The sequence below is a fragment of the Equus przewalskii genome, chromosome 9 (genome assembly GCF_037783145.1).
Source record: "Equus przewalskii isolate Varuska chromosome 9, EquPr2, whole genome shotgun sequence".
NCBI lineage: Eukaryota > Metazoa > Chordata > Mammalia > Perissodactyla > Equidae > Equus > Equus przewalskii.
This window is the reverse complement of record NC_091839.1, coordinates 48,033,820-48,055,927: the sequence shown is the minus strand read 5'-3', so window position 1 is coordinate 48,055,927 and position 22,108 is coordinate 48,033,820. Positions and strand designations below refer to the sequence as shown.

Genomic DNA, 22,108 nt, shown 5'->3' with positions numbered 1-22,108 from the left:
TACAGAATAGTTGCACTGCCCCCAAAATCGCCTGTGCTCCAGCCTTTATCCCTCCCTCCCCCCAGCCCCTGGCAACCACTGATCTTTTTACTGTCTCCATAGTTTTGCCTTTTCCAGAATGTCATATAGTTGAAATCATACAGTTATGTACCTTTTCAGACTGGCTTCTCTCACTTAGTAATATGCATTTGAGGTTCATCCATGTCTTTTCATGGCTTGATAGTTCATTTCTTTTTATAACTGAATAATATTCCACTGTATAAAAGTACCACAGTTTATATAATCAGAAACAAAAGAGGAGACATTATAACTGATACCACAAAATATGAATGATCATAAGAGACTACTATAAACAATTACATGACAATAAATTGAATAACCTAGAAGAAACAGATAAATTCCTAGAAAAACACAACCTACCAAGACATGAAGAAACAGAATCTGAACAATCACATGCAAGAAGATTACATCAGTAATCAAAAAACTCCCAACAAAGAGCCCAGGACCAGATGGTCTCCCTAGTGAATTCTACCAAACATTTAAAGGAGAATTAATACCAATCCTTTTCAAACTCTTCTAAAGAACTGAAAAGGAGGGAACACTCCCAAACTCATACTATGAGACAATCATTACCCTGATACCAAAGCCAGACAAGACACTACAAGAAAAGAAAACTACTGGCCAATATCCTTGATCAATATAGATGCAAAATCCTTAACAAAATACTAACAAACCAAATTCGACAGCACATTGAAAGGATCATACACATGATCAAGAGGGATTTATCCATGAGATGCAAGGATGGTTCAACATATGCAAATTAACAAATGTGATCCACTACCTTAATAAAATGAAAGATAAAAATCCTATGATCACCTTAATAGAAGTAGAAAAGGCATTTAACAAAATTTAACATCCTTTCATACTAAAAATTCTCAATATCCTAGAAGAAAACATAGGTGGTAATCCTCGACATCAGCCTTGGCAATGATTTTTTGGATTTGACACCAAAAGCAAAGGCAACAACAAAATAAACAAGTGGGACTGCATCAAACTGCACAGCAGTGCAGTTTGAAAAGCTTCTGCACAGCAAAGGAAAACACTAACAAAAGGAAAAGGCAACCTCCAGATGGGAGAAAATATTTGCAAATCATGTATCTGATAAGGGGTTAATATCCAAATTATATAAAGAACTCATATAACTCAATAGCAAAAAAAAATAAAAAATCAATTGAAAAATGGGCCAAGTAACTGAATAGACATTTTTCCAAAGAAGATATATAGATGGCTAAGAGGTACATGAAAAGGTATCCAACATAATTAATCATCAGGGAAATGCAAACCAAAACCACAAGGAGATGTCACCTCACACCTGTTGGGATGGCGATTATCAAAAAGACAAGAAATAAGTATTGGTGAGGATGTGGAGAAAAGGGAACCCTTGTGCAATGTTGGTAAGAGCATAAATTTGTACAGCGACTGTGAAAAACAGTATGGATGTTCCTCAAAAAATTAAAAATAGAATATGATCCAGCAATCCCTCCTTCGGATTGAAGGAAATGAAATCAGAATCTCAAAGAGATATATGCACCCCCATGTTCATTGTTTATGTTAGCCAAGACATGGAAATAACCTAAATGCCCTTCTATGGATGAATGGGTGAAAAAGATGTGGCATACATATACAATGGAATATTATTCACCCATGAGAAAGAAGGAAATCCTGCCTTTGCAACATGGATGAACCTTGATGGCATTATGCTAAATGAAATAAATCAGACAGAAAAAGACAGACACTGTATGATCTCACCTATATGTGGAATCGTAAAAAGCCAGCATCATAGAAAAAGTAAAATGTTGATTTCCAGGGGATAAAGGATGGAGGAGATGGGGCAATGTTGGTCAAAGGGTGTAAACTTCCAATTAAAAGATGAAGAAGTTCCAGGGATCTAATGTACAGCATGGTGACTACAGTTAACAAAACTGTATTGCAGACTTGCAAGTTACTAAGAGAGTAGATCTCAATAGTTACCACACACACACAAAAAGGTAACTATGTGAGGTGATGGATGTGTTAACTAACCTTATTGTGGCAATCATTTCACAATATATACATGTATCAAATCATCATGTGGTATACCTTAAACTTACACAATGTTATATGACAATTATATCTCAATAAAGTTGGATGAAAAATAAAAATGAAATGGTATTTGTATCTACATTGTCATTATCTGTATCAGTGCTCCTCCAAATTGGCTGTCTTCAGACTGCTTCTTATCCATGTGAAACAAGGTAAGAAATCCCTGCCAGAACACAAATAAACTCACTACGTGCTTCCTTGAGAAACACTTCTTGTGAAAAAATGCCAGTCGAACTAACAGGGTGTTTCATGATGTAGCTGATTTGCTCAGGAGCACATTAGCATGGACGGTTAACAAGCGCCACACAGACTGACACTGGTCCACAGACTACAAGTAGCATGGATCAATATTTTTATATATCATCCCTAAGATGGCTTCCTTTCCCACACTCTACTGAAACCACCTTCTCAAACAACAGTGAATCTTTCTGCATCCTCTTTGATCTTCTACAGAATATGTCAACCTCTTGAAACCCTTTTCTTTTCTAGCTTTGATTAAAATGTACATGCTTTATATATCTTTGACTCTTCCTTTTTGGTCCCCTTGGCCATCTTTTTATTCTCTTTCTGCTACCTAAGTAAAGGCATTCTCTAGGTTCTAATCAGAGACGTTTTTTTTCTGTTCTCTCTTTTCCCTCCTGATGTACAACCTCTTATGTTCCCAAGGTCTCAACCTTCATCTCTTGTGCAGAAGCTGCAGTGGTGATGTTTTTTGTACTCCTTGCAACAACCAGCACAAACTTTTTTGTAGATAGTAGATGCTTAGTAAATATCTATGAAATGAGAAAGTAGTGAATTATGTGCACTACTTGGCACTATATTATCAGCCATGGAGTTTACCACATTAAGAACTAATAAAGAAGCACACTGATTTGTGAAGTAGCAATAGCTATTGTATTGAAAATAGTAAATAAAATTAAATATTAAATACTAAGCAAAATCTAAGAAAATTAAAATGGAAATGTCTAAAAATATTTAAAATAAAAATATTAGATTTTTTTTTTAATATCAAAGAGATCTCTGCACTCGCATGTTCATTCTAGCACTATTGACAATAGCCAAAACATGGAAACAACCTAAATGTTCTTCTAGGGATAAATGTATAAAGAAGATGTGCTAGATATATTTTATGTATTATTTTATAGTTGCGTAGAGCAAAATAAAGTTAACATCAGAAAAAGCTGATGTTATAGCAAGGATAAAATGGTCCTAATATTGGATTTTTACCTTTTCCTAATGTCAGGAGTTCTTTATTTCAAAATTCAATCAAATATAGTGAGAACAGATAACTATAGCCTGCAAATAAATTATTTTCCTAATGGTTTTGTTATCAAAACTCAAACAAAAACAGAAATATACATTTAAAAAGCATCGCACATCCGAATCACTTTCTCATATTCTTAGTCTTAATTCTTAATCTTAATTAAGATTCTTAATCTTAAGCCATTAGTCTTCTTAAACTTCCTTAAGTGTTTTGTTTTTTTTTTTCTTTAGGGTCTTGACAATATCTTCAAAGCTGATACAACCTTATTTTCTAGCCACATTATTTAATTCCTAACCAATGCTGCTCTACTTTTTAATTATTTCTATAAACAGATTTTATAAAATTGAATGTTAACACAAGCATTCATTTGATGGGAAACAATGATCAGTTTATCACACAGTGCACAACTCAACTGTGTTATAAGAATGATAATCTGGTTTGATCTGTGATTGATACATGAAATACACGTATTAGGGAAAGAAAAGAACACAGCAGTGTACAAATACCCAAGAATTAGCAATGCTGCTGTTTCAGCATAAACACTCAATAACCCCAGAACTCGGTAGTGCTTGTTTGGCCTGAAGCAAAGTAATTAATCACAGGATAGGCCCGTGTAAAATTCACTATGGAAAATATTGAACATCAGGAAATTTAATTTTAGTGACATTCATGCACCAATTAAATAATTGCAGAGTAATGCTTTGCTATTTAGGACAGTAGTATTTACAAGCTTCCAGTAACCATCAAAAAGATAAACTAAAAATAAAGACTATATGCGGGGCTGGCCCAGTTGCCAAGTGTTTGGGATTCCACACGCTCTACTTCAGCAGCCAGGGGTTCGTGGGTTCAGATCCCGGGTGCAGACCTCCTCCACTCATCGGCCATGCTATGGAAGCATCCCACATACAAATTAGAGGAACACTGGTACAGATGTTAGCTCAGAGCGAATCTTCCTCAAGGAAAAAAAAGAGGAGGATTGGCAGCAGATGTTAGCTTAGGACAAATCTTCCTCACACACAAAAATAACAATCATAATAATGATGACTATATGTAATGAAGGATTGGGGGGTTATTTTACTACTATCTGTATTCATTTTCTTCCGAAAGGAGGTTAGTTATAAATTACTCCCAGCTAAAATTTAATTTTTGAAGACTGGACTAATCAGACTGTGACAACATTCCTGTAGCTCAAATGAGTGGATCCTAATTGCAGCCTTGAGCCCAGTGACAGCTCAGAATGTGCCCTGTGGCAGGAGTGACTGAAGGAAGCAAAAACTGACTATTAAAAGTCCTTTAATATTCATATAACATTTGACAGTTTACAAAGTACATTTATTTTTATTCTTATTTTTTTAAGCAAAGAGATAATTTACTGGAAGCATATTGGGGGCTCACAGAATAGATGGAGGCTGAGGGGCAGGCAGGAATAAAGGCAGGAGGCTGCAGGCTGGGCGGCGGGAAGCAAAATAACTGTCAATGTTATGTTGCTGTTTATCCTTAATGTGATAAACACAGTATGTCTTATGCATGATTTCTGAGAATCAGAAATGTCAATGAAGAGTCTATAATACTATCAAAGAGGAGACAGCTTGAACCCAACAATGATCTCATTTATATGTTTTAATGTCAGAAGTGCTGTTACCTTCAAGTCTTTACAGGAAACTTTCTTAGGAAATAAGACAAACTAATGTGTTAAATAGATAGTACATATACATAGCGTTGTGTTCTTGGTGGTGAGGGGGGATTCCGAGGAGGGGATTGGTGAGGCCTCACCCAGACGACAGAGCAAGAAATGGCTCCAAACCGACCACAACAGGGAAGAATGAATATTGAGGGTGTATGAGGTGCCAGACACACCAGTGGGTGCTGGGGATGCGATGATCAGAGAAGCAAAAAGGGCACTGGCTCCCCCCACTCAGCCTTCTTTGCTTGCTCCTTCAATGGTACAGCTTCCTTCAAAATGTCTTGCAACTGCTCTTTTTCCAACACCCTCCAAACCCCAAGCTGTGGTGAGCGTGAGCACCCTCTTGCTCTCACTATTCCTGATGCTTAAACCAGGGGCCTCACTTGTTCTTAAGTCTTTCCTCTCCCTCGCCTGTGGATTCCACCTCTGATGCCCCGTTGGTTCTGCCTCCTCCAATCCACCCCTCCCAGGTACCATCTTCTCTCAGGCCAACTGCTTTCCCCTTAGGTCAGACCTTCATTGAGCTCTTACTTGTCCCTTCTCATGCCCCTAGTGTGAACTATTAAAATTTTAGCCTCCTTTTCTTTTTTTTAAATGGAGATGATAATGATGATGATGAGAATAATAATACCCAGCTTACTGATTTCTTAGAGGATAAAAAAAGTTGATATACATAAAGCACTTAGAATAAGTGCCTCTAGCACAATAAATACTCAGTTAATGGTAGTTATTGGTTGAGAATGTCAGAGAGAGGAAGAGGGATAAAAACGAAGTTCAAGCCCCAAAACACCACCCCCAAACCCCTAATACTATTACATTATACTGTAGTTATTTGTGGGCTTGTCTGTATCTCCAACCAGATCATGATAGGAAGTCATTCTGTGTCTAGAAAATAGTAGGTATGTAACCAACACTTATTAAATGCAAAAAACACATTTATTTCTAATTATATACTCATTTAATAGCCTTTTATGCCATTTTAATCAAATAGTCACTGGCGAGTATGATTATAAAAATTCATGGAACATTGATTTTTTTTCTTCATGGGCTTTATCCTCTTCTCTCAAAACTAAAAATTACACAGGCAGAGCACAGTTGGGCTCTAATGGAAAATGATGCTCAAATATTTAACTTTCCAAAATGTCATATTTGAATCACTTTACCATCACATATGTGAAGATATGGTAGACAGTCAAGACATCTGCTCCCTTGGCCAGAAAGTGTAGGCGTTCCCGGGGATTTAAGCTGGAAATAGCAAACGTTAAACAAACTCCAGAAGCTACAGGGTGGCCCACAGCCCAGGGCTGCCCACACGGGGCTCTGCAACTTTTGTGTCCCTACAGTCAGAGGGGCTGCCATACGGAGAAGGGTAAGAGGCTGACTCGTCCCCATCTCTGTCACACATACGTTCTAGATCATAAGACCCCTAATTTCTCCTGCTGCCTCTGGTTCAACACTTCCTCCTTCAACTTTGTTCAGTAGCACTTGGATGGACTTCATTAGTTCTCAGCTAGTCACAGACCCTCTCAGAGAAGTTAGTGGTGAAAGGAGCTCCAATACATGATACAGAATCTTTAATTCCTTTTTAAAAAAATTTTTTTCCAGCCTTACTGAGATATAACTGACATATAACATTGTGTAAGTTTAAAGTGTACAATGTGATGATTTGACACATGTATATATTGCAAAATGATTGCCACAACTAGGTTAGTTAACACATCCATCACCTCACATAGTTACCTTTTCTTGTGTGGGTGTGTGGTAAGAACTTTTAAGATCTACTCTTTTAGGAACTCTCAAGTGTACAATATAGTATTGCTAACTACAGTCACCATGCTATACATTAGATCCCCAGAACTTATTTATCGTATAAGTGGAAGTTTGTACCCTTTGCCAGCATCTCCCCACTTCACCCACTCCTCAGCCCCTAGCAACCACCATTCTACTCTCTGTTTCTCTGCGATCATATAATATTTGTCTTTCCTCTGTCTGACTTATTTTACTTACCGTGATGCTCTCATGGTTCATCCATGTTGTTACAAATGGCAAGATTTTCTTCTTTCTCATGGGTAAATAATATCCCATTACACACACACACACACACACACAAACACACACACAAACACACACACACACCCCCCCCCACCACATCTTCCTTATCAATTTATTCATGGATGGACACTTAGATTGTTTCTGTATCTTGGCTATTATGAATAATGCTGCAGTGAACATAAGCATGCAGATATCTCTTCAAGATCCTGATTTCATTTTCTTTCGATATATACCCAGATGTGGGACTGCTGGATCATATGGTATTTCTATTTTTAATTTTTTGAGGAACTTCCATACTGTTTTTCATAGTGGCTGCATCAAGCTACATTCCCACTAAGAGTGTATAAGTGTTCTCTTTTCTCTGCATCCTCGCCAACACTTTTTATCTCTTGTCTTGGTAACAGCCATTTTAATAGGTGTGAGATCATATCTCATTGTGTTTTTTGGGTGTTATTTTGTTTTTTATTTTTTTGGCATGGAAGATTGGCCCTGAGCTAACGTCTGTTGCCAATCTTTCTCTTTTTGCTTGAGGAAGACTGTCCCTGAGCTGACGTCTGTGCCAATCTTCTTCTATTTGTATGTGAGATGCTACCACAGCCCGGCTTGATGAGGGGTATGCAGGTCCGTGCCTGGGATCCAAACTAGTAAACTCTGGGCTGCCGAAGTAGAACACACGAACTTAAACACTACGCCACCAGGCCAATTCCTCTCATTGTGGTTTTGATTTGCATTTCCATGATGATTAGTGATGCTGAACATGTACCTGTTCATGCTTATGAACCTGTTGTTGTTGGTTATGAGTCTGTTGGCCATTTGTATATCTTCTTTGGAAAAATGTCTAGTCTGATCTTTTGCGCATTTTTTAATCTTAGTATTTGTTTTTTTGGTTTCGAGTTGTATGAGTTCCTTGTATATTTTGGTTACTAACCCCTTATCAGATAGATGGTTTGCAATTATTTTTTTCATTTTGTAGGCTGTCCTTTCATTCTACTGATCTTTACTTCCTTGAGGGAGACAAGATACAGTTTTAATGTTTCAGAAAAGGGGGACCTTGCATAGGAATTTAGGGAAGTGGCAGAGGATGGACAGGATAACTCTTTGCGAAGGACTTTACATTTGTTGGTTGTAATAAACCTTGGAAGATGGACAGGGTAGACTAAGAGGTGAGGTGAGGTTAAGGTGGAAGGATTGTCATTAGCAAGGCTGAGAAGTGGAAAGGCCCTCAGGTGGAAGAGAGTGGGTTTGGAGAACAGTATGGCTGCAACATCAAATGAACAGATGGGAGAACAAAGACGAGGATGAATGATGATGACACAGCACGAAGGCACTGGGGAGTCTGGCAGACATGCAGTGAGGAGCTCTGGAGGACCTGAGCAGGGGAGTGAAAGTTAATCACTGCAGTCATCTGAGCAATGATTTGCAAAGGGACGACCAGAGGAGGAGAAAAATTAGATGGCTACTAGAAAGTTCTAAGCAAGAAAGAAGGAGGGATACGATTCAGAAGATGAAGTGATGGGAAAGGATGGAACCAAAAAGTTATTCTGTCACATCAAAAGGTGAGTGAGTGTGCAACCAGGTGAGCCTAAAGATTAAAACTGTCTTCTTGGGGCTGGCCCAGTGGTGTAGTGGTTAACTTAGCATGCTCTGCTTCAGTGGCCCAGGATTTGTGGGTTTGGATCGCAGGCGTGGACCTGCACACCACTCATCAAGCCATGCTGTGGCAGCATCCCACTTACAAAATAGAGGAAGATTGGCACAGACGTTAGCTCAGTGACAATCTTCCTCAAGCAAAAAGAGGAGGGTTGGCAACAGGTGTTAGCTCAGGGCCAATCTTCCTCACAAAAGAAAAAAAGAAAGAAAAATCATAGGATCATAGAAGCAAGATGACTTGCCTATGCCCAACCAATAGATAGTGAAGAGAGTGAATAACCCAAAAATAATATTTAGAATAGTACCTACTATTTGTCAGGGACTGTGGGAAACAAAGATAGACAGAGAGAGTCCCTGCCACTGTATTCAAACTCAAATCTGACTCCTAAGCTCTTGCCTTTCTTCCTTCCACCACTGCTTTACACTCTTGTAAAAGTGGTCTGACTCAGTTACAGCATTTGACTATTGCTACGCTGTGCCCACATCACCAATATTAAGCCTAATTTTAATTTTTAAAAAATTATTACTAGTTGGCTGAAGAATGCGTTCTCATCCTTTCTTTTAAAACGTTGATGATCACAGGAAGTCACAGTACTCTGTGCTCATCTGCTCATTATTCATAGTTTAAGCAAGAAAAGCTGAAACCAACTCTCAGATCAATGTAAAGGAAGAGCTTACATCAACACTGGAGCCTTCTCCTCACTCCTGCAACAGAACAATGACTTCAGCTTCAAAATAACCTGCCAGATAGCTTCACACAGAGCATAAAAATCTATTTACATCAAAGTACTTAATTAATCTGAACAGATCACGCTAGAAAGAAAAATCCATGGATAATCTGCATATTTGTATATGGAGGATATTAAGAACTGAAGCATTCACGGAATTCTATGACAATTAGAAAACATTTCTTCATTCACTTAATAAATATTTACTGAGTACTTACTAAGCCTAAGGCAACATTATAAGTGTGAGTGATACAGAAATTACTGAGACAGGATTGTTTCCAGGTGTTTCAGTGTGGTAGCGCATAAGACACAAGAAAGATAAGCATAGTTCTAGTTCAGGGCATACGGTTGTTGGGAGACAATCTCCATGGGTCTCTAGCATGTCTGCATGTATTGTGAGTGAGGCACTGACCGTCCTTTTTTCTGAACTCTCTTTTCAAGGATGTTTCCATGGCAAACAGTCTCAGATGACACAGTAGTATCTCCCTTCAGCGCAAAGTGTAGTTTGCTTACAATCCTTGAAGATACAGTATCTCTTTGCAGAGTAAAGGACAGACATGCTTACTGTCCAGAGCATGCTTACTTTTCCCTCCAGAGCAAAGGACAGACATGTTTCCTACGCATTATAAAAGATTTGGGCTCCCTGAGTTCAGTGATCCTCTCCTATAATACAACTCACTTTGTGCACAGTAACGCTACCTGGCCCTCTTGATGTTATCCTGTAGGAACTGGGGCTCAGGGAAGAGGTGCAAATAAGCTAAGACTCAGATACAGCTGTTGCTATGAGTAATATGTCGCCCTTTGTCTCTGACTTAAGAGTCTCATGTCTTCTACTAGCATCTACGGAACTATAGTAGGCAAACTTGTTGGCTTGCAAGTAGGGTAAAATCTCAAAATCTTGTCAGCTTTTGATAGTGGTAGGTTGCAAAAGTGGCAACAAATTCTTCCCCTTCCTGCCCCTATGCCCTTTGGTATACCCTCCTGCACTGACTCTAGACTTGGCCATGTGACTTCGTTGACCAATGGGACAATAGTAAACATGACACAAACAGAAGTTGAAAAGCACCTCTGCATTGAGACTTGCCCTCCTGCTGTTTTCAGAAGTTAGCTGTCACGTGAAAAAGCCCAGGCTAGCCTGTTTGCGAGAAATACAAGCCCAGTATCCCCTACCACCCCAGCCAAGAGCCTACCAATCACCAGTCATTGAACAAGGCCAATTTGGATCATTCAGCCTCCAGCCAACTCTCCAGGTAACCGCTGATGTGAGAATGAATCCAGCAGAGATCAGCAGAACTGGCAGACCAGAGGAACTACCCAGCTTCTAAGTTTTAGGGTGGTTTGTTATGCAAAAAAAGCTAACAAAAGATACATGGTACAAGGCAAAAACTACTTCCAGTATAACATCTGTATTACAAGTTCCACAGGGTTCAATCTACGTCTGGTTAAATGTTGTAACTCCAGCACTTAGCACAGTGCCTAGAAAAGAGTTAAGTGCCAACTGTTCCCACTTTGTCTTGGTTTCTCTAGCTGAACAATCCATGCACAAGTCGCTTAATTTTCATTGCACAAGCAGCTCATGAGATTGAAGGAACTGTGTATGAATCCAACAGGGCACATGGTTAAGTGGCAAAAGCACAACTTGTACTCAAGGAGACAGATGCTCTGATGCGGGAAAACCAGCTCTTCTACTTAATATCTGGCAGTCCTTGGGACTGTTATTTAAACATAATGCACTTTAGTTTCCTTATCTGCAAATAGGAATAATAAAGTTTTCTTCATAGGCTTTTTGACACAGATATTATAAAGGAGGCACTCTCTGTGCATAACCTATCAGAGTATGAGGGGCATTATGGTGGAAGAGATGAAAACCTGGGAGTAGCAGCAAACACTGTTAAATGCCAAGCGAAACACCCTCTCGTGCTCACACGCGTGCACTCATTCGTGCATTCTCTCTCACACAGACACACATGCACAAAATCAAAGAATTTCCCCAAAATAAATTCAAAACCCAACTGGCAGAGGCCTAAGAGGAGAAAAGCTAAGCACCAAGAGGGCCTTTTATGATCTATAGGAAGACGAAACTCGTATTATATAATGTGCATGTGTTATATGTAACAACTCAAAGTATGTTGTTTGAAAAGCCCTCTAAATAATATTATCTTTCTGGAAGATTAATGCCTGACAATGTGAAAGTGTATAAAATGTATGATTATGTTAATAGAACAAAAAGATCACTTTTCAGATATTCTGCTTCATTTCCATAGTCTAGAATGAAGTCCCTACTTTTTATTCCAGATAGACATTTTAAGTAATTACCTCTTTATCCTCTACATTACTAGGTTTCATCACATTTAAAATTTCTTTTATGATTTGGCATCTTTGAAAATTCTTTCTGCTGCTAGTTAGCAATTGAGTGCAGCTGATACTGTCTCTTAAACACCAAAAACAAGATTATTATTGGAAATACACAAATCAAACCAATAAATTAACCATGGGTCTAAGGTGGTTTCTGTAACATTTTGAGACTTTGGTAAGGGAATTTAAAAATTCGCAATTAAATTTATATTCTCATTTATATAGAGATTATGTGCTATGTTTCAAAATCATTACCTAATCATTGGTTAACTGAAATAACACTGAAATTTAAATTAAATAATAAATAACGTATATTCAGAAATTAATATTTCAAAATATTCTTGTTAATAATGGTCAAGATTTCCTTTCTCATACCCACATGAGAGGTAGAATAGCATGCTGGTTAAGAGTTAGATGTAGATTTCAATTCTAGATCTGCCACTACGCAACCATGCAACTTATTACTAACCCTCTGAGTTACCTCAAATTACTTAATCTCGGAGATTCAACTTCCTTACACGTAAAATGGTAATTTTTATAGTATGTGTATTTGTTTATAAAATGGATTGTTGTGAGGATCAAATGAGATAGCCATATAAAGTCCTTTGTCTACCACCTGAGTTATAGGAAATACTAAATAAATGGCATATAATTAGCTATAATCATACCGTACACTTTCACCTTCAAAAAAATAACAAACACATCACCAGATATCATTAGTCACTGGAAATCACACTCCAAAATTCAACCCAACAAGACAACACTCTTCACCAGCCACATGGACACTCACATGTCAACCATAAAGGTCTTTTAGGCCAATCGCCTCTCTGTCTCTGGAGCAAAGAGTTGGAAAGCACTAAGACCAGAATATGCAGAGAAAATAAAAAGTCAGAAACACTACATATATTTAGGGACTTTTCTTATTTTAGCAAGTTGCTTTACAGATTGTCCTTCTGATCTGGAATCCAGAAACATCGGTGCCCCAAGCCCGCACCCCCATTACGGAGCACTACAATGTCACACTTTCTTCTGGTGATAAAGCGTCAAATGCCCCTTGGCTCAGATGCAAAGGAGACATCTGCTCACTGGAGGGACAGTCAGGTGTCCAGCCCAGGGAAGATCCCGACAGGGCCCCAATCTCAGTCTGGCCAGAAAAGGGCCCCAACATTCATAACCCTAGGGACCACGATTTAATTGTCTGATGGTTGTGTGGCACTTCAGGAAACACTGTCATCCTCTGTTTTTGATACCTTAAGAGAAACAAACAAACTACCTTGACTCACCCGGAAATAGTCGCTACATGCTGCTAGGACTGCCTTGTGAGCGTGGAATTTCTGTTCCTCAGCAATCAGGGTGACATCGCAGAGGATGCCGTCACTTCTCTGCTGATTCAGCGCGGCCAGGACACTGTCATTGTGAGATTCCGAGTGGCAGAGCCTCTGGCCTGTCAGCATTTCTTGAATACTACAAAGGAGAGCAAGCAAGTCAACACTCTTCCTCTGACCAGCCCTCGCTGCCCCACGCTCCCCACTCCTTCAACACCAACTTAGGGAACGCGCGTCCCAGCACACTATAGAAGGGCGACCTTCTTCGTCCCCTGTTTTCTTCCTGTCCTTTCCTCTAATTCTCTCTTTTCCTCACCCCTGCAGAGTCTCTTACTCTTTCCTACTAGTGCCTGTCTTTCTGAATTTGTGTTCACATGTGCGTCCATCTGTGTCTGTGTATTGTCCCATGTCTGTGGGTCTGCGAGCCTCTGCAACTGGGCCTCTGTCCCCTCAGTATGTATCTATCTCTGAGTGCAGAGCTTTCTCTGGTGTGTGTCTGGATGTGTCTACATGTGTGTATGACTCTCTCCACTCTGTGACCCCACCTCTGACTGCCTAATTCCTTCTCCAGCTTTGTACCACCTATGTGGGCTTAGCACACACTCAGAACACGAGCACAGCCATGCCTGATGTAGCAGAGTCCACTGGGCCTGCAGAACTCACCAGAGTTTCAGGAAGTCACCAAGCTTCCCCTCAGGACACAATACTCCATTAATAAATAAGACAACACTGAGCAAATATTGGTTAGGGAAAAAAGGACTGCTGGTGACCATCCCATGTAAAAGGCAATTAATTAAACCAGAGCAGCCTATTATTAAACTTCGGAAATTATGCACCACAAGGAGAACATCAAAAGAAATGCCACTGTAAATGAAAAACATTTAAGGCTGAAAGTAAAATATATCTATTTTATTAGCCTGCAATGTCTGTGTGATCACTGTACTAGACTTATGAATGACTATGCAATTTTATTTTCTGTTCTGTTTTGTGAAACTGCTAAACTTATCCAGTGTGAAACTTACCCCTTCACTCCCTACCCCTTCCTAAAATATTCATCCCGTGTCTTTTCAAAACTCCTACGTGAAACCCTAGATCTTCCTAAAATAATGCAGCAGCAATGCCAGAAACACAAAATGCTAACTAATTTGTAGACAACCCTGAACAATTCCAGCTCAGATATATAAAAATCTCCCCAGGGCTCTAAAATCTCAAAACCAGCACTGGACTAAGACAAGCGAGCTGCACCAGTCCTACGTGACTCCCAGAATGAGGACAAGGGCCATCCCAGCTGCATTTCTGGCTTGTGGACTCTTCTCGAAGATGAGTAAAGATACCATAGGGATGACTGAGCACAGTCCCTCCCATCCTGACAACTCCTACATCCAGTCCCTCCCTCTGAGTGTGAAAGAGCCGCCCAGGGCAGCCAGAGCGTTGCCACCAGCCTAGCCTGCATGGCGGAGTTTTTCGACAGGGCTCTGCCCAGCCTGTCATGCCAGTCGGCTGGTAAATTACAGTTCAGCACAATCACCACCTTAACATGAACCAAATGCTTCCTGTGAATTGCCAGAGTGCAGCCAGGGAGCTTTATTGGACACTTTTGACTGGGGAGCCTCGGAAATGTCAGAACTATTGAACGAAAAAAAACCTTGACAGGAGGTGATGATACAGGAAGTTCTCGTGGGAAGGTGGGAGGATTATTTTCAGCTGAAATGCGGCAGTGAGTTTTGAAATGGTTACTGTCATCGAATATTCATCTACTGGCTCTAGCTATAGGCAGGCTTTTAAAATCAGTCATTGAAAACCATATCCAGAAGCATAAATAAGTTTTTTATACAAATTTCTATGCTCAGCCTAGAATGGAGATTAATTAGCATGGCTGAATCAAAGAAATGAGGGAACAGAATAGTAATAGAAATACTGTATCAGCTAAGTAAGCTTTAGGATAGCCTTTGAAAAATCTTTCCTAAAAGAATGACATTTTCATATATTACATAAAGACACAGCTGTTACTACATTCCATGAATTACGCTTAGTGTTTTACAATTACTAACTCATTTAATCTTCATAACAACCCCATGAGGCAGGTACTGTTATTATCTTTATTTCACAGATAAGAAAACCAAAGTTTCAAGAGTAGGCATTTTGAGAACCTAGCACCAAGAACACAGTGATATAATTCATCCTCCTGCTTAAAAAAAACACCCAAGGGGCCTGCCCAGTGCATAGTGGTTAGGCTCGCACACTCCGCTTTGGCAGCCTGGGGTTTACCGGTTCGGATCCCAGGCGCAGACCTATGCATCGCTTATCAAGCTATACTGTGGCAGGTGTCCCACATATAAAATAGACGGAGATGGGCACAGACGTTCGCTCAGGACCAATCTTCCTCAGCAAAAAGAGGAGGATTGGTGGTGGATGTTGGCTCAGGGCTAATCTTCCTCAAAAATAAAAACCAAAACAAAACAAAATAAAATGGTAATCTGTAAAGAAGATTTCAAAAATCTATGCTTGAGGGAAGAAAAATCACAAAGTCCATACTAATTTTATATTTACATTGCACACAGTTAATCTGAAAATCAAAGTGCCTTTTAAAAATAATATACATTAACAGAAAGTGAATAGTGACAAACGTTTCAAATCATGTTTCAAAAACATTTATCTTTGCACTGTGACTAAGTTTTTGAGTAGAAAGCAGATTTTAATTATTATGACCTTAGAAAATTTATTTGAAACTCCCATAACTTTTCTCCATTTTAATATCACCTGAAATGCTAAATAAATGTATTTTGAAATTTCATTTGTAGTGGAACAGATTAAAATAATTGCCTTATAATGTTTCCTTACTCATTTTCCAAATACAGTGCCACAATTCATGTCCTCTTTATTAAGACTGAATCACTATTTGCATTTCAGATATCTACTGACAGCCAGGGAAAGAGCAGCTGTAAACGGAAATTTGGCAAAGAATAAAGGGTTCAGCTCTGAAACAATTGTGATGCTGCACAATTTCACAGGATCATTCAGTTGGGCTTGAAATATTCAAGCTTAAAGAAAACAACATGCTCAATGTTTAAGGTAACTCTTGGCACAAGATTCCAAATATTTTGGAACCAATATGTTAGGAATCCTTAAAAGCAGAAACAAATACTCCAACATTTGGCAAGAAATAAAAGTCTATTAATCAACAAGTCATTATGGCATTCTGTAAGTAACTTCCCAATCAACTCTCAGACATAAATCTGCAAAAGACCTCAACCCTCTAAATGTTAAGGCCTGTGTGGCCACAGAACACAGCTGGAAGGTGGTAGGCATCCCACATATAAAGTAGAGGAAGATGGGCATGGATGTTAGCTCAGGGCCAGTCTTCATCAGCAAAAAGAGGATTGGCAGCAGTTAGCTCAGGACTAATCTTCCTCAAAAAAAAAATTGCTAAAAATCATTTCACCTGTTTACTTTTTTAAAAAAACATGTCTACTTGAAAATTTTTAATTATACATATGTTTCGCACTATGATTCTAATAGACAGTCTACAAGTTCCCAGGGGGACATGTCCCTCATTTCTTTCCACCTGAACTCTACAAGGGCTTCAGGTACCCCCACCAGGCTGCCGATGAACATGGCTGCTCCTGTATCTCACAGGGTCCAGCCTCTGCCAGGTACGACATGGGAAGCCCCAGACACGCTGAGCAGCAGAATGCTTTTGAGTGGTGCCAGCTTGCAACCATTTGATTGGCCATATGTCAGCATGCAGTAATGAGGAGATAAATAAATGAGGTCTCAGGGAACCGGGCTACTCGTGACTTTAAGCCTTTAACTTTCATTCTGGAATTGATTAGAAAAACTAAAACATCAAATGCAGAGCATGATGCTCATAACATGCTGCTCCCCACCCACAGGGAAGCACTGCTTTAATGTAAATCTCAACGTTACGTTTGTAGAGTTAACATTTTTGATCACAGAAACCTCGCTGGGTCTCATTTTCATAAAATAAATTTTGACTGAGTCCAGTCAGTTTTTAAGATGTAAATTCCAAAATAGCTGTCTGGTTTTTAAACATCTGCATTTCAAACTTAAGAATCCAAGTTAATTTCTCTATCAGTGTTTACCCAGTACTCAGATATACAAAAAATATGCAAGTATTTTTCAAGTAAGGCCACCAATAAGGTATCACATACTTATATATCAAAAACAGTCAAGTAACATAAAGTGCCTCATTTCTTACACTACACAATAACAAAAAAAGACTGGACAAAAAACATGATAGTATTAGAATCACGCATGATTATCTCAATTCAGTCTATTGAGGAACTGTCAAGTGAGTGCCCTAAACACTTCAATTCCACAGGCAATTTTTCTTTTTTTTTTTTGAGGAAGATTAGCCCTGAGTTAACATCCATGGCCAATCCTCCTCTTTTTGTTAAGGAAGATTGGCCCTGCTAACATCTGTGCCCATCTTCCTCTATTTTAGATGGGGGACACCTGCCACATCATGGCTCGACAAGTGGTGCATATGTCCATGCCCTGGATCCGAACCGCAGAACCCCAGGCTGTTGAAGCAGAGTGCACAAACTTAACCGCTACGCCACCAGGCTGGTCCCACAAAATTTTATTTTTTTGAGGAAGATTAGCCCTGAGCTAATATCTACTGCCAATCCTTCTCTTTTTGCTGAGGAAGACTGGCCCTGAGCTAACATCTGTGCCCATCTTCCTCTACTTTATACGTGGGATGCCTGCCACAGCATGGCTTGCTGAGTGGTGCCATGTCGGCACCCAGGATCCATACTGGGCGAACCCTGGGCTGCCAAAGTGGAATGTGCGCACTTAACCACTGCGCCACCTGGCTGGCCCCTCAAAATATTTTTACACAAATTAAATACGTTGATTTTTTTTAAGCAGACAGGCTGTTAAAAGATCCCATCATGGAATTTAATTTTATTTTTTATAGGACACCTTATAAGTAAATACTTTTAAATTAATACTAGCAATTAATAGCAATGGGCAAAATAAGCAAAGGAGACACAATATGCTTAGGGAATGATTAAGAAATAATGAAGACTATGCAGAAAGGAACTTAATTATAAGTGAATAGTTTTGTCTCATTCCTTCCTTCCTTCATTCACTCAACAAACATTTATTCATCCTGTGCCAGGTATTGTGCTAGGGACTGGAGGTAAAATGGTGAACAACCAAACTTGGTAGCAGCCCTGTGGAACGTTCAGTTTGGCAAGGCAGTTACACATTAACCAAAAAATCTGGCCTCCCTGAAGAAGCGATGCTGCAGCTGTGGGCTGAAGGATAAGCACAAGTTACCGTGGCATAAAAGGGAGGAGGAGTTTTCCAGGCAGAGGATCAACAAGTGCTATGATCCTGTGGCAGGAGGGAGCAGGGCCTTCCCACAGAATGTGAATGGCTGGAACCCTGAGGACAAAGAAGGGCATGGTGCAGAATCTGCAGCTCAGAAAGAGGTCTTGGCTAGAGGTGTGTTCTGTGGCTCATCTGCAGAGAGAGGGTAACAGAAGCACAGCTGTGTCTCCAGAACACAGTTGAGAGACACTCAACAGTCAAAGGTTGCTGAGAAGATAAGAAAGAAAGGATTCAAAGCACAGCCGCAGGGCTGGGCTCAGCTTCGGGGAAAGGACTCCCCTCTGAGTAGGAGGAGGGAGGGAATAAGTGGACCAGAAACACATATTAAAACCCTGGGCAGTTTTTGATTTGTTGAATCTAAAGATTTAGTGGAACCAATCTCCAGTGGACAATATAGGCATGGAAACATGGGTATCTGGGTTCATCTGGGTTGGGGGTTTGCCAGGCAAATGCATAAAAAATTCAGGGAACAAGGGAAATTAAGGATTTAAAAGAGTGGTAAAATTTAAACTGAATAAGAAGGTAAATGAGGGAAAGAAAGGGTTGATGGATTGGTAGAAAGTAGCAGGGCCAGTAGACGAGACATTGCATTGAGGTCAAAGTACAATTCCAGTAGAGTTAGGTAAATCAGCAAGCTCCAGGGAGAGGAGGTCTTGGTAAGAATAAAGGGGTTGGTGGAGTGGTTTTAGAAATAGAGCCACTCCTGGGGATGCAAGGTCCAAGGTGTGACCATAGGAGTGGATGCTCAGTCGAGGGAGAAGGTGTTTGGAGACCAGCAGGTTGAAGAGCCAAGGCCACAAAGTTGGACAGATGCTCGACACAAACATTGAGGGCCCTGGGAAGTTGTAAAGGGTTTATGGTGAGGAATAAGACTGTAAGCCAGGTGCCAAATGCTCAGGGAACAAGAGGAAATGACCTGACAATGTGGAGAGAGGGGGGAGGGGGGAGTTGAAGAGCACCACCTTCAGAAGAGCACATCTCTGTTGCTATTTTTGCTGTTGCTGTTTCTTAACCAGTTTGAGGAGTAATGATCTAGAAGAAAAACTATGTCCCAGGGTGACAACAATCTCTCTACCCATCCCTAAAATACACGAAAAATAATAATGCCGCCAAGTGAGAGGGCTACCAGAGAAGCGGGGCCTTAAAGAGGACAGGTCTCAGTGAAGTCAGGAGGTGAACGGAGCCTTCCAGGGTGAGGGAGATGATACAGCAGAGCGCATGGTCATGGTGCAACAGTTCCACGGGGCACAGGGGAAGTCTGAAGGGTGGGGAAGGGAGGGCTCTGCATCACAGCAGAGAAGGAAAGACCATCATAGAGATGATCGTGCCATGGAGGACAGACGGCAGTGGGGTCAGAGTTGATCAGTAAAAGCAGAGATGGCAGATTTGAAGTAAAAAATCATTTTGAGAAGAATGCACATGGATCCTGGTAGCCAGAAGTAAATTACTTGGCTGAGGCGGTGGCAGACAGATATCATGGTCTCTATGTGCTATATTGGCTGGACATCAGATCTAAAGCAGCCTTTCTGACCTCAGTGAAGTTGACATTCTGGGCGAGGTGGTTGTTTTGCTGTGGGGGGTTGTCCTGCGCACTGTAAGATGCTTAGGAGGATCCCCGGCCTCTACTCACTAGCTGCCAATAGCACCCCCACCCCTGGTGACAACCAAAACTGTTGCCAGATATGGCACAATGTGCCCTGAGGGCAAAATCACCCCCTGTTGAGGATCACTGATCTAGACCAAAAGATTCACCTAGGGAGTGCAGAGACCCCAGACCACCCTAGTGATGCCTCCATTTCTGAGCACATTTTTGGAACTAGTCATCTCTAAGTGCTTCAGAGTATGGAAGAAAGCCAGTCCATTATTTCATAGACACATCTAATTCTCAATTACTTAAAAAGAAGGTATTTCCCAGGTTTATCACCCCTCTTATTCTTTGCTTTGAAGATCCTTTCGACTGTTTTCTTGGAGGAGGATGAAGACTTACCTCCACTCAGAATATTCAAAGGAATGCCCTGCAATTTCTTACTGACTACCTTCTCAGTTTCGGGAATATGCCAAACTGCCTCCTGCCCTGGGGCATTTCTCCAGGTCATCCGATCCTCCAGATCTCAGAAGACAGAGCACTTCTTCAGGAAGGCATTTCCTCAGTCTATCAATCCTGTACTTTTCCTTCAAAGCACTTTTCACAATTATATTTGCATTGTTACTGGTGTGATTTGTTTCATGTCTCTTTCCCCCATAGAATATACATTTCGTGAGGGCAGGAAGCTTATATAAAACAGTTACTGCTGGATCCTCTGCACCAAGTAGAGCATTTGGTTCAATAAATGTCTGACTAATAAATGAATTATTCAAAGAAAATGTTATGAGTGTTTCTGAGAGTACACATCACACTCCCCAAAGTGATTGCTTTAAAGTGGATGATAGTCACACATTTGTATAGTTTTCTGATTCTTTTTTTAATCATACACCTTTACAGCAGTATACCCTTTGTTTGAGGGAGGTTAACACCCTAAATAAGAAAAAGATAAAAAGTAGTGTCACTCAAAGAATCATGAAAGTATCTAGGTGTGACTGTAATGAGATCACAGTGGCCAGCCCTTGGGCTACCACACTAAACTCACACAGGCTCTGACTGGTTTGCTTAGTTCCTTCAAATACGTGTTGAGCCCCTGCTCTGCACTTGGTTCTGGAACATGCCGTGTGACTATTTCAGGGCTCACTACACCAAGCGAGGACACATCCCACAGGGCCGACCTGAGGCAGCGTTCAGACGGCATTCTCCAGCTGGGATCCTCAGGGTTTCCGCCTTAGAAGGTTGCAGGGGAATCAGCAAGCATTCCAGCTGAATAAACAGACAAGAAAGAAAAGCACAGTGAGCTAAATGCAAAAAGCCCACTCTGGGCCTTCACGAGTCCAGTGCCTTTGAATCCCAAGGAGGCACCTTGGAGAGTTTTACAGCCAAGATATAACACTCCCACTGAATGCTCTTTTAATAAGCAATGTTTTGGAATGTTTCTAAGTTTTTTCACCTTATTGGAACTCCAGGGACTAAGAAGTAAAATGTGTTTGAGAATGATGTTAGCTAAACAAAGGGTTCTAGTGAAAATTAAAACATCAGATGGCCAAAGGGAAAAATTAAGGTTTGATAAAATAAACTACAAATACTAGTGGACTTGTTCTTTATAGCTATTTTACTTTCCTTCCAAACATGAATATTAGTGAAATTAAGTTAATCAAGTAGTCTTGGCTAAGTATGTACTGAAAGATGATTTTCTACTCAAGGAGCAGACTTCTGAAAACTAGATTAAAAAATAACATATAGAGAAGACGAAAATTAGGAAACGGAAAACAGAATTTTACAGGAGCTGTAGGATTACATAATTGGAAATAATAACAGGATGAAGTTGTCAAACTTGAAATTGTTTCTTGACTATATACTCATTTAATTCCACCCCCTACCCCCCACGCCTCCTCCTAGCCTGTGTTTTCAATCACCAATGCAACTCTAAACAGAAAGGTAAATTATTTGAAGAGTCTGGGA

General features: G+C 40.2%; 1 protein-coding gene across 9 annotated transcripts in view; it reads right to left on the bottom strand.

Annotated features, from left to right (window-relative positions):
- KLHL32 (kelch like family member 32) overlaps positions 1–22,108 on the bottom strand; it is a 196,570-nt gene that overhangs the window by 133,865 nt on the left and 40,597 nt on the right. For all 9 annotated transcript variants that reach the window (XR_011521993.1, XR_011521994.1, XM_008515945.2 and 6 more), the window contains exons 2-3: positions 21,322–21,409; positions 13,159–13,339 (exon numbers count right to left, since the gene is read on the bottom strand). Coding sequence is in view for 3 of the 9 variants with exons in the window: in XM_008515945.2 (XP_008514167.1) it covers positions 13,159–13,339; positions 21,322–21,344 (204 nt within the window). In the remaining 6 variants the exon portion in view is untranslated. The remainder of the gene's footprint in view (positions 1–13,158; positions 13,340–21,321; positions 21,410–22,108) is intronic.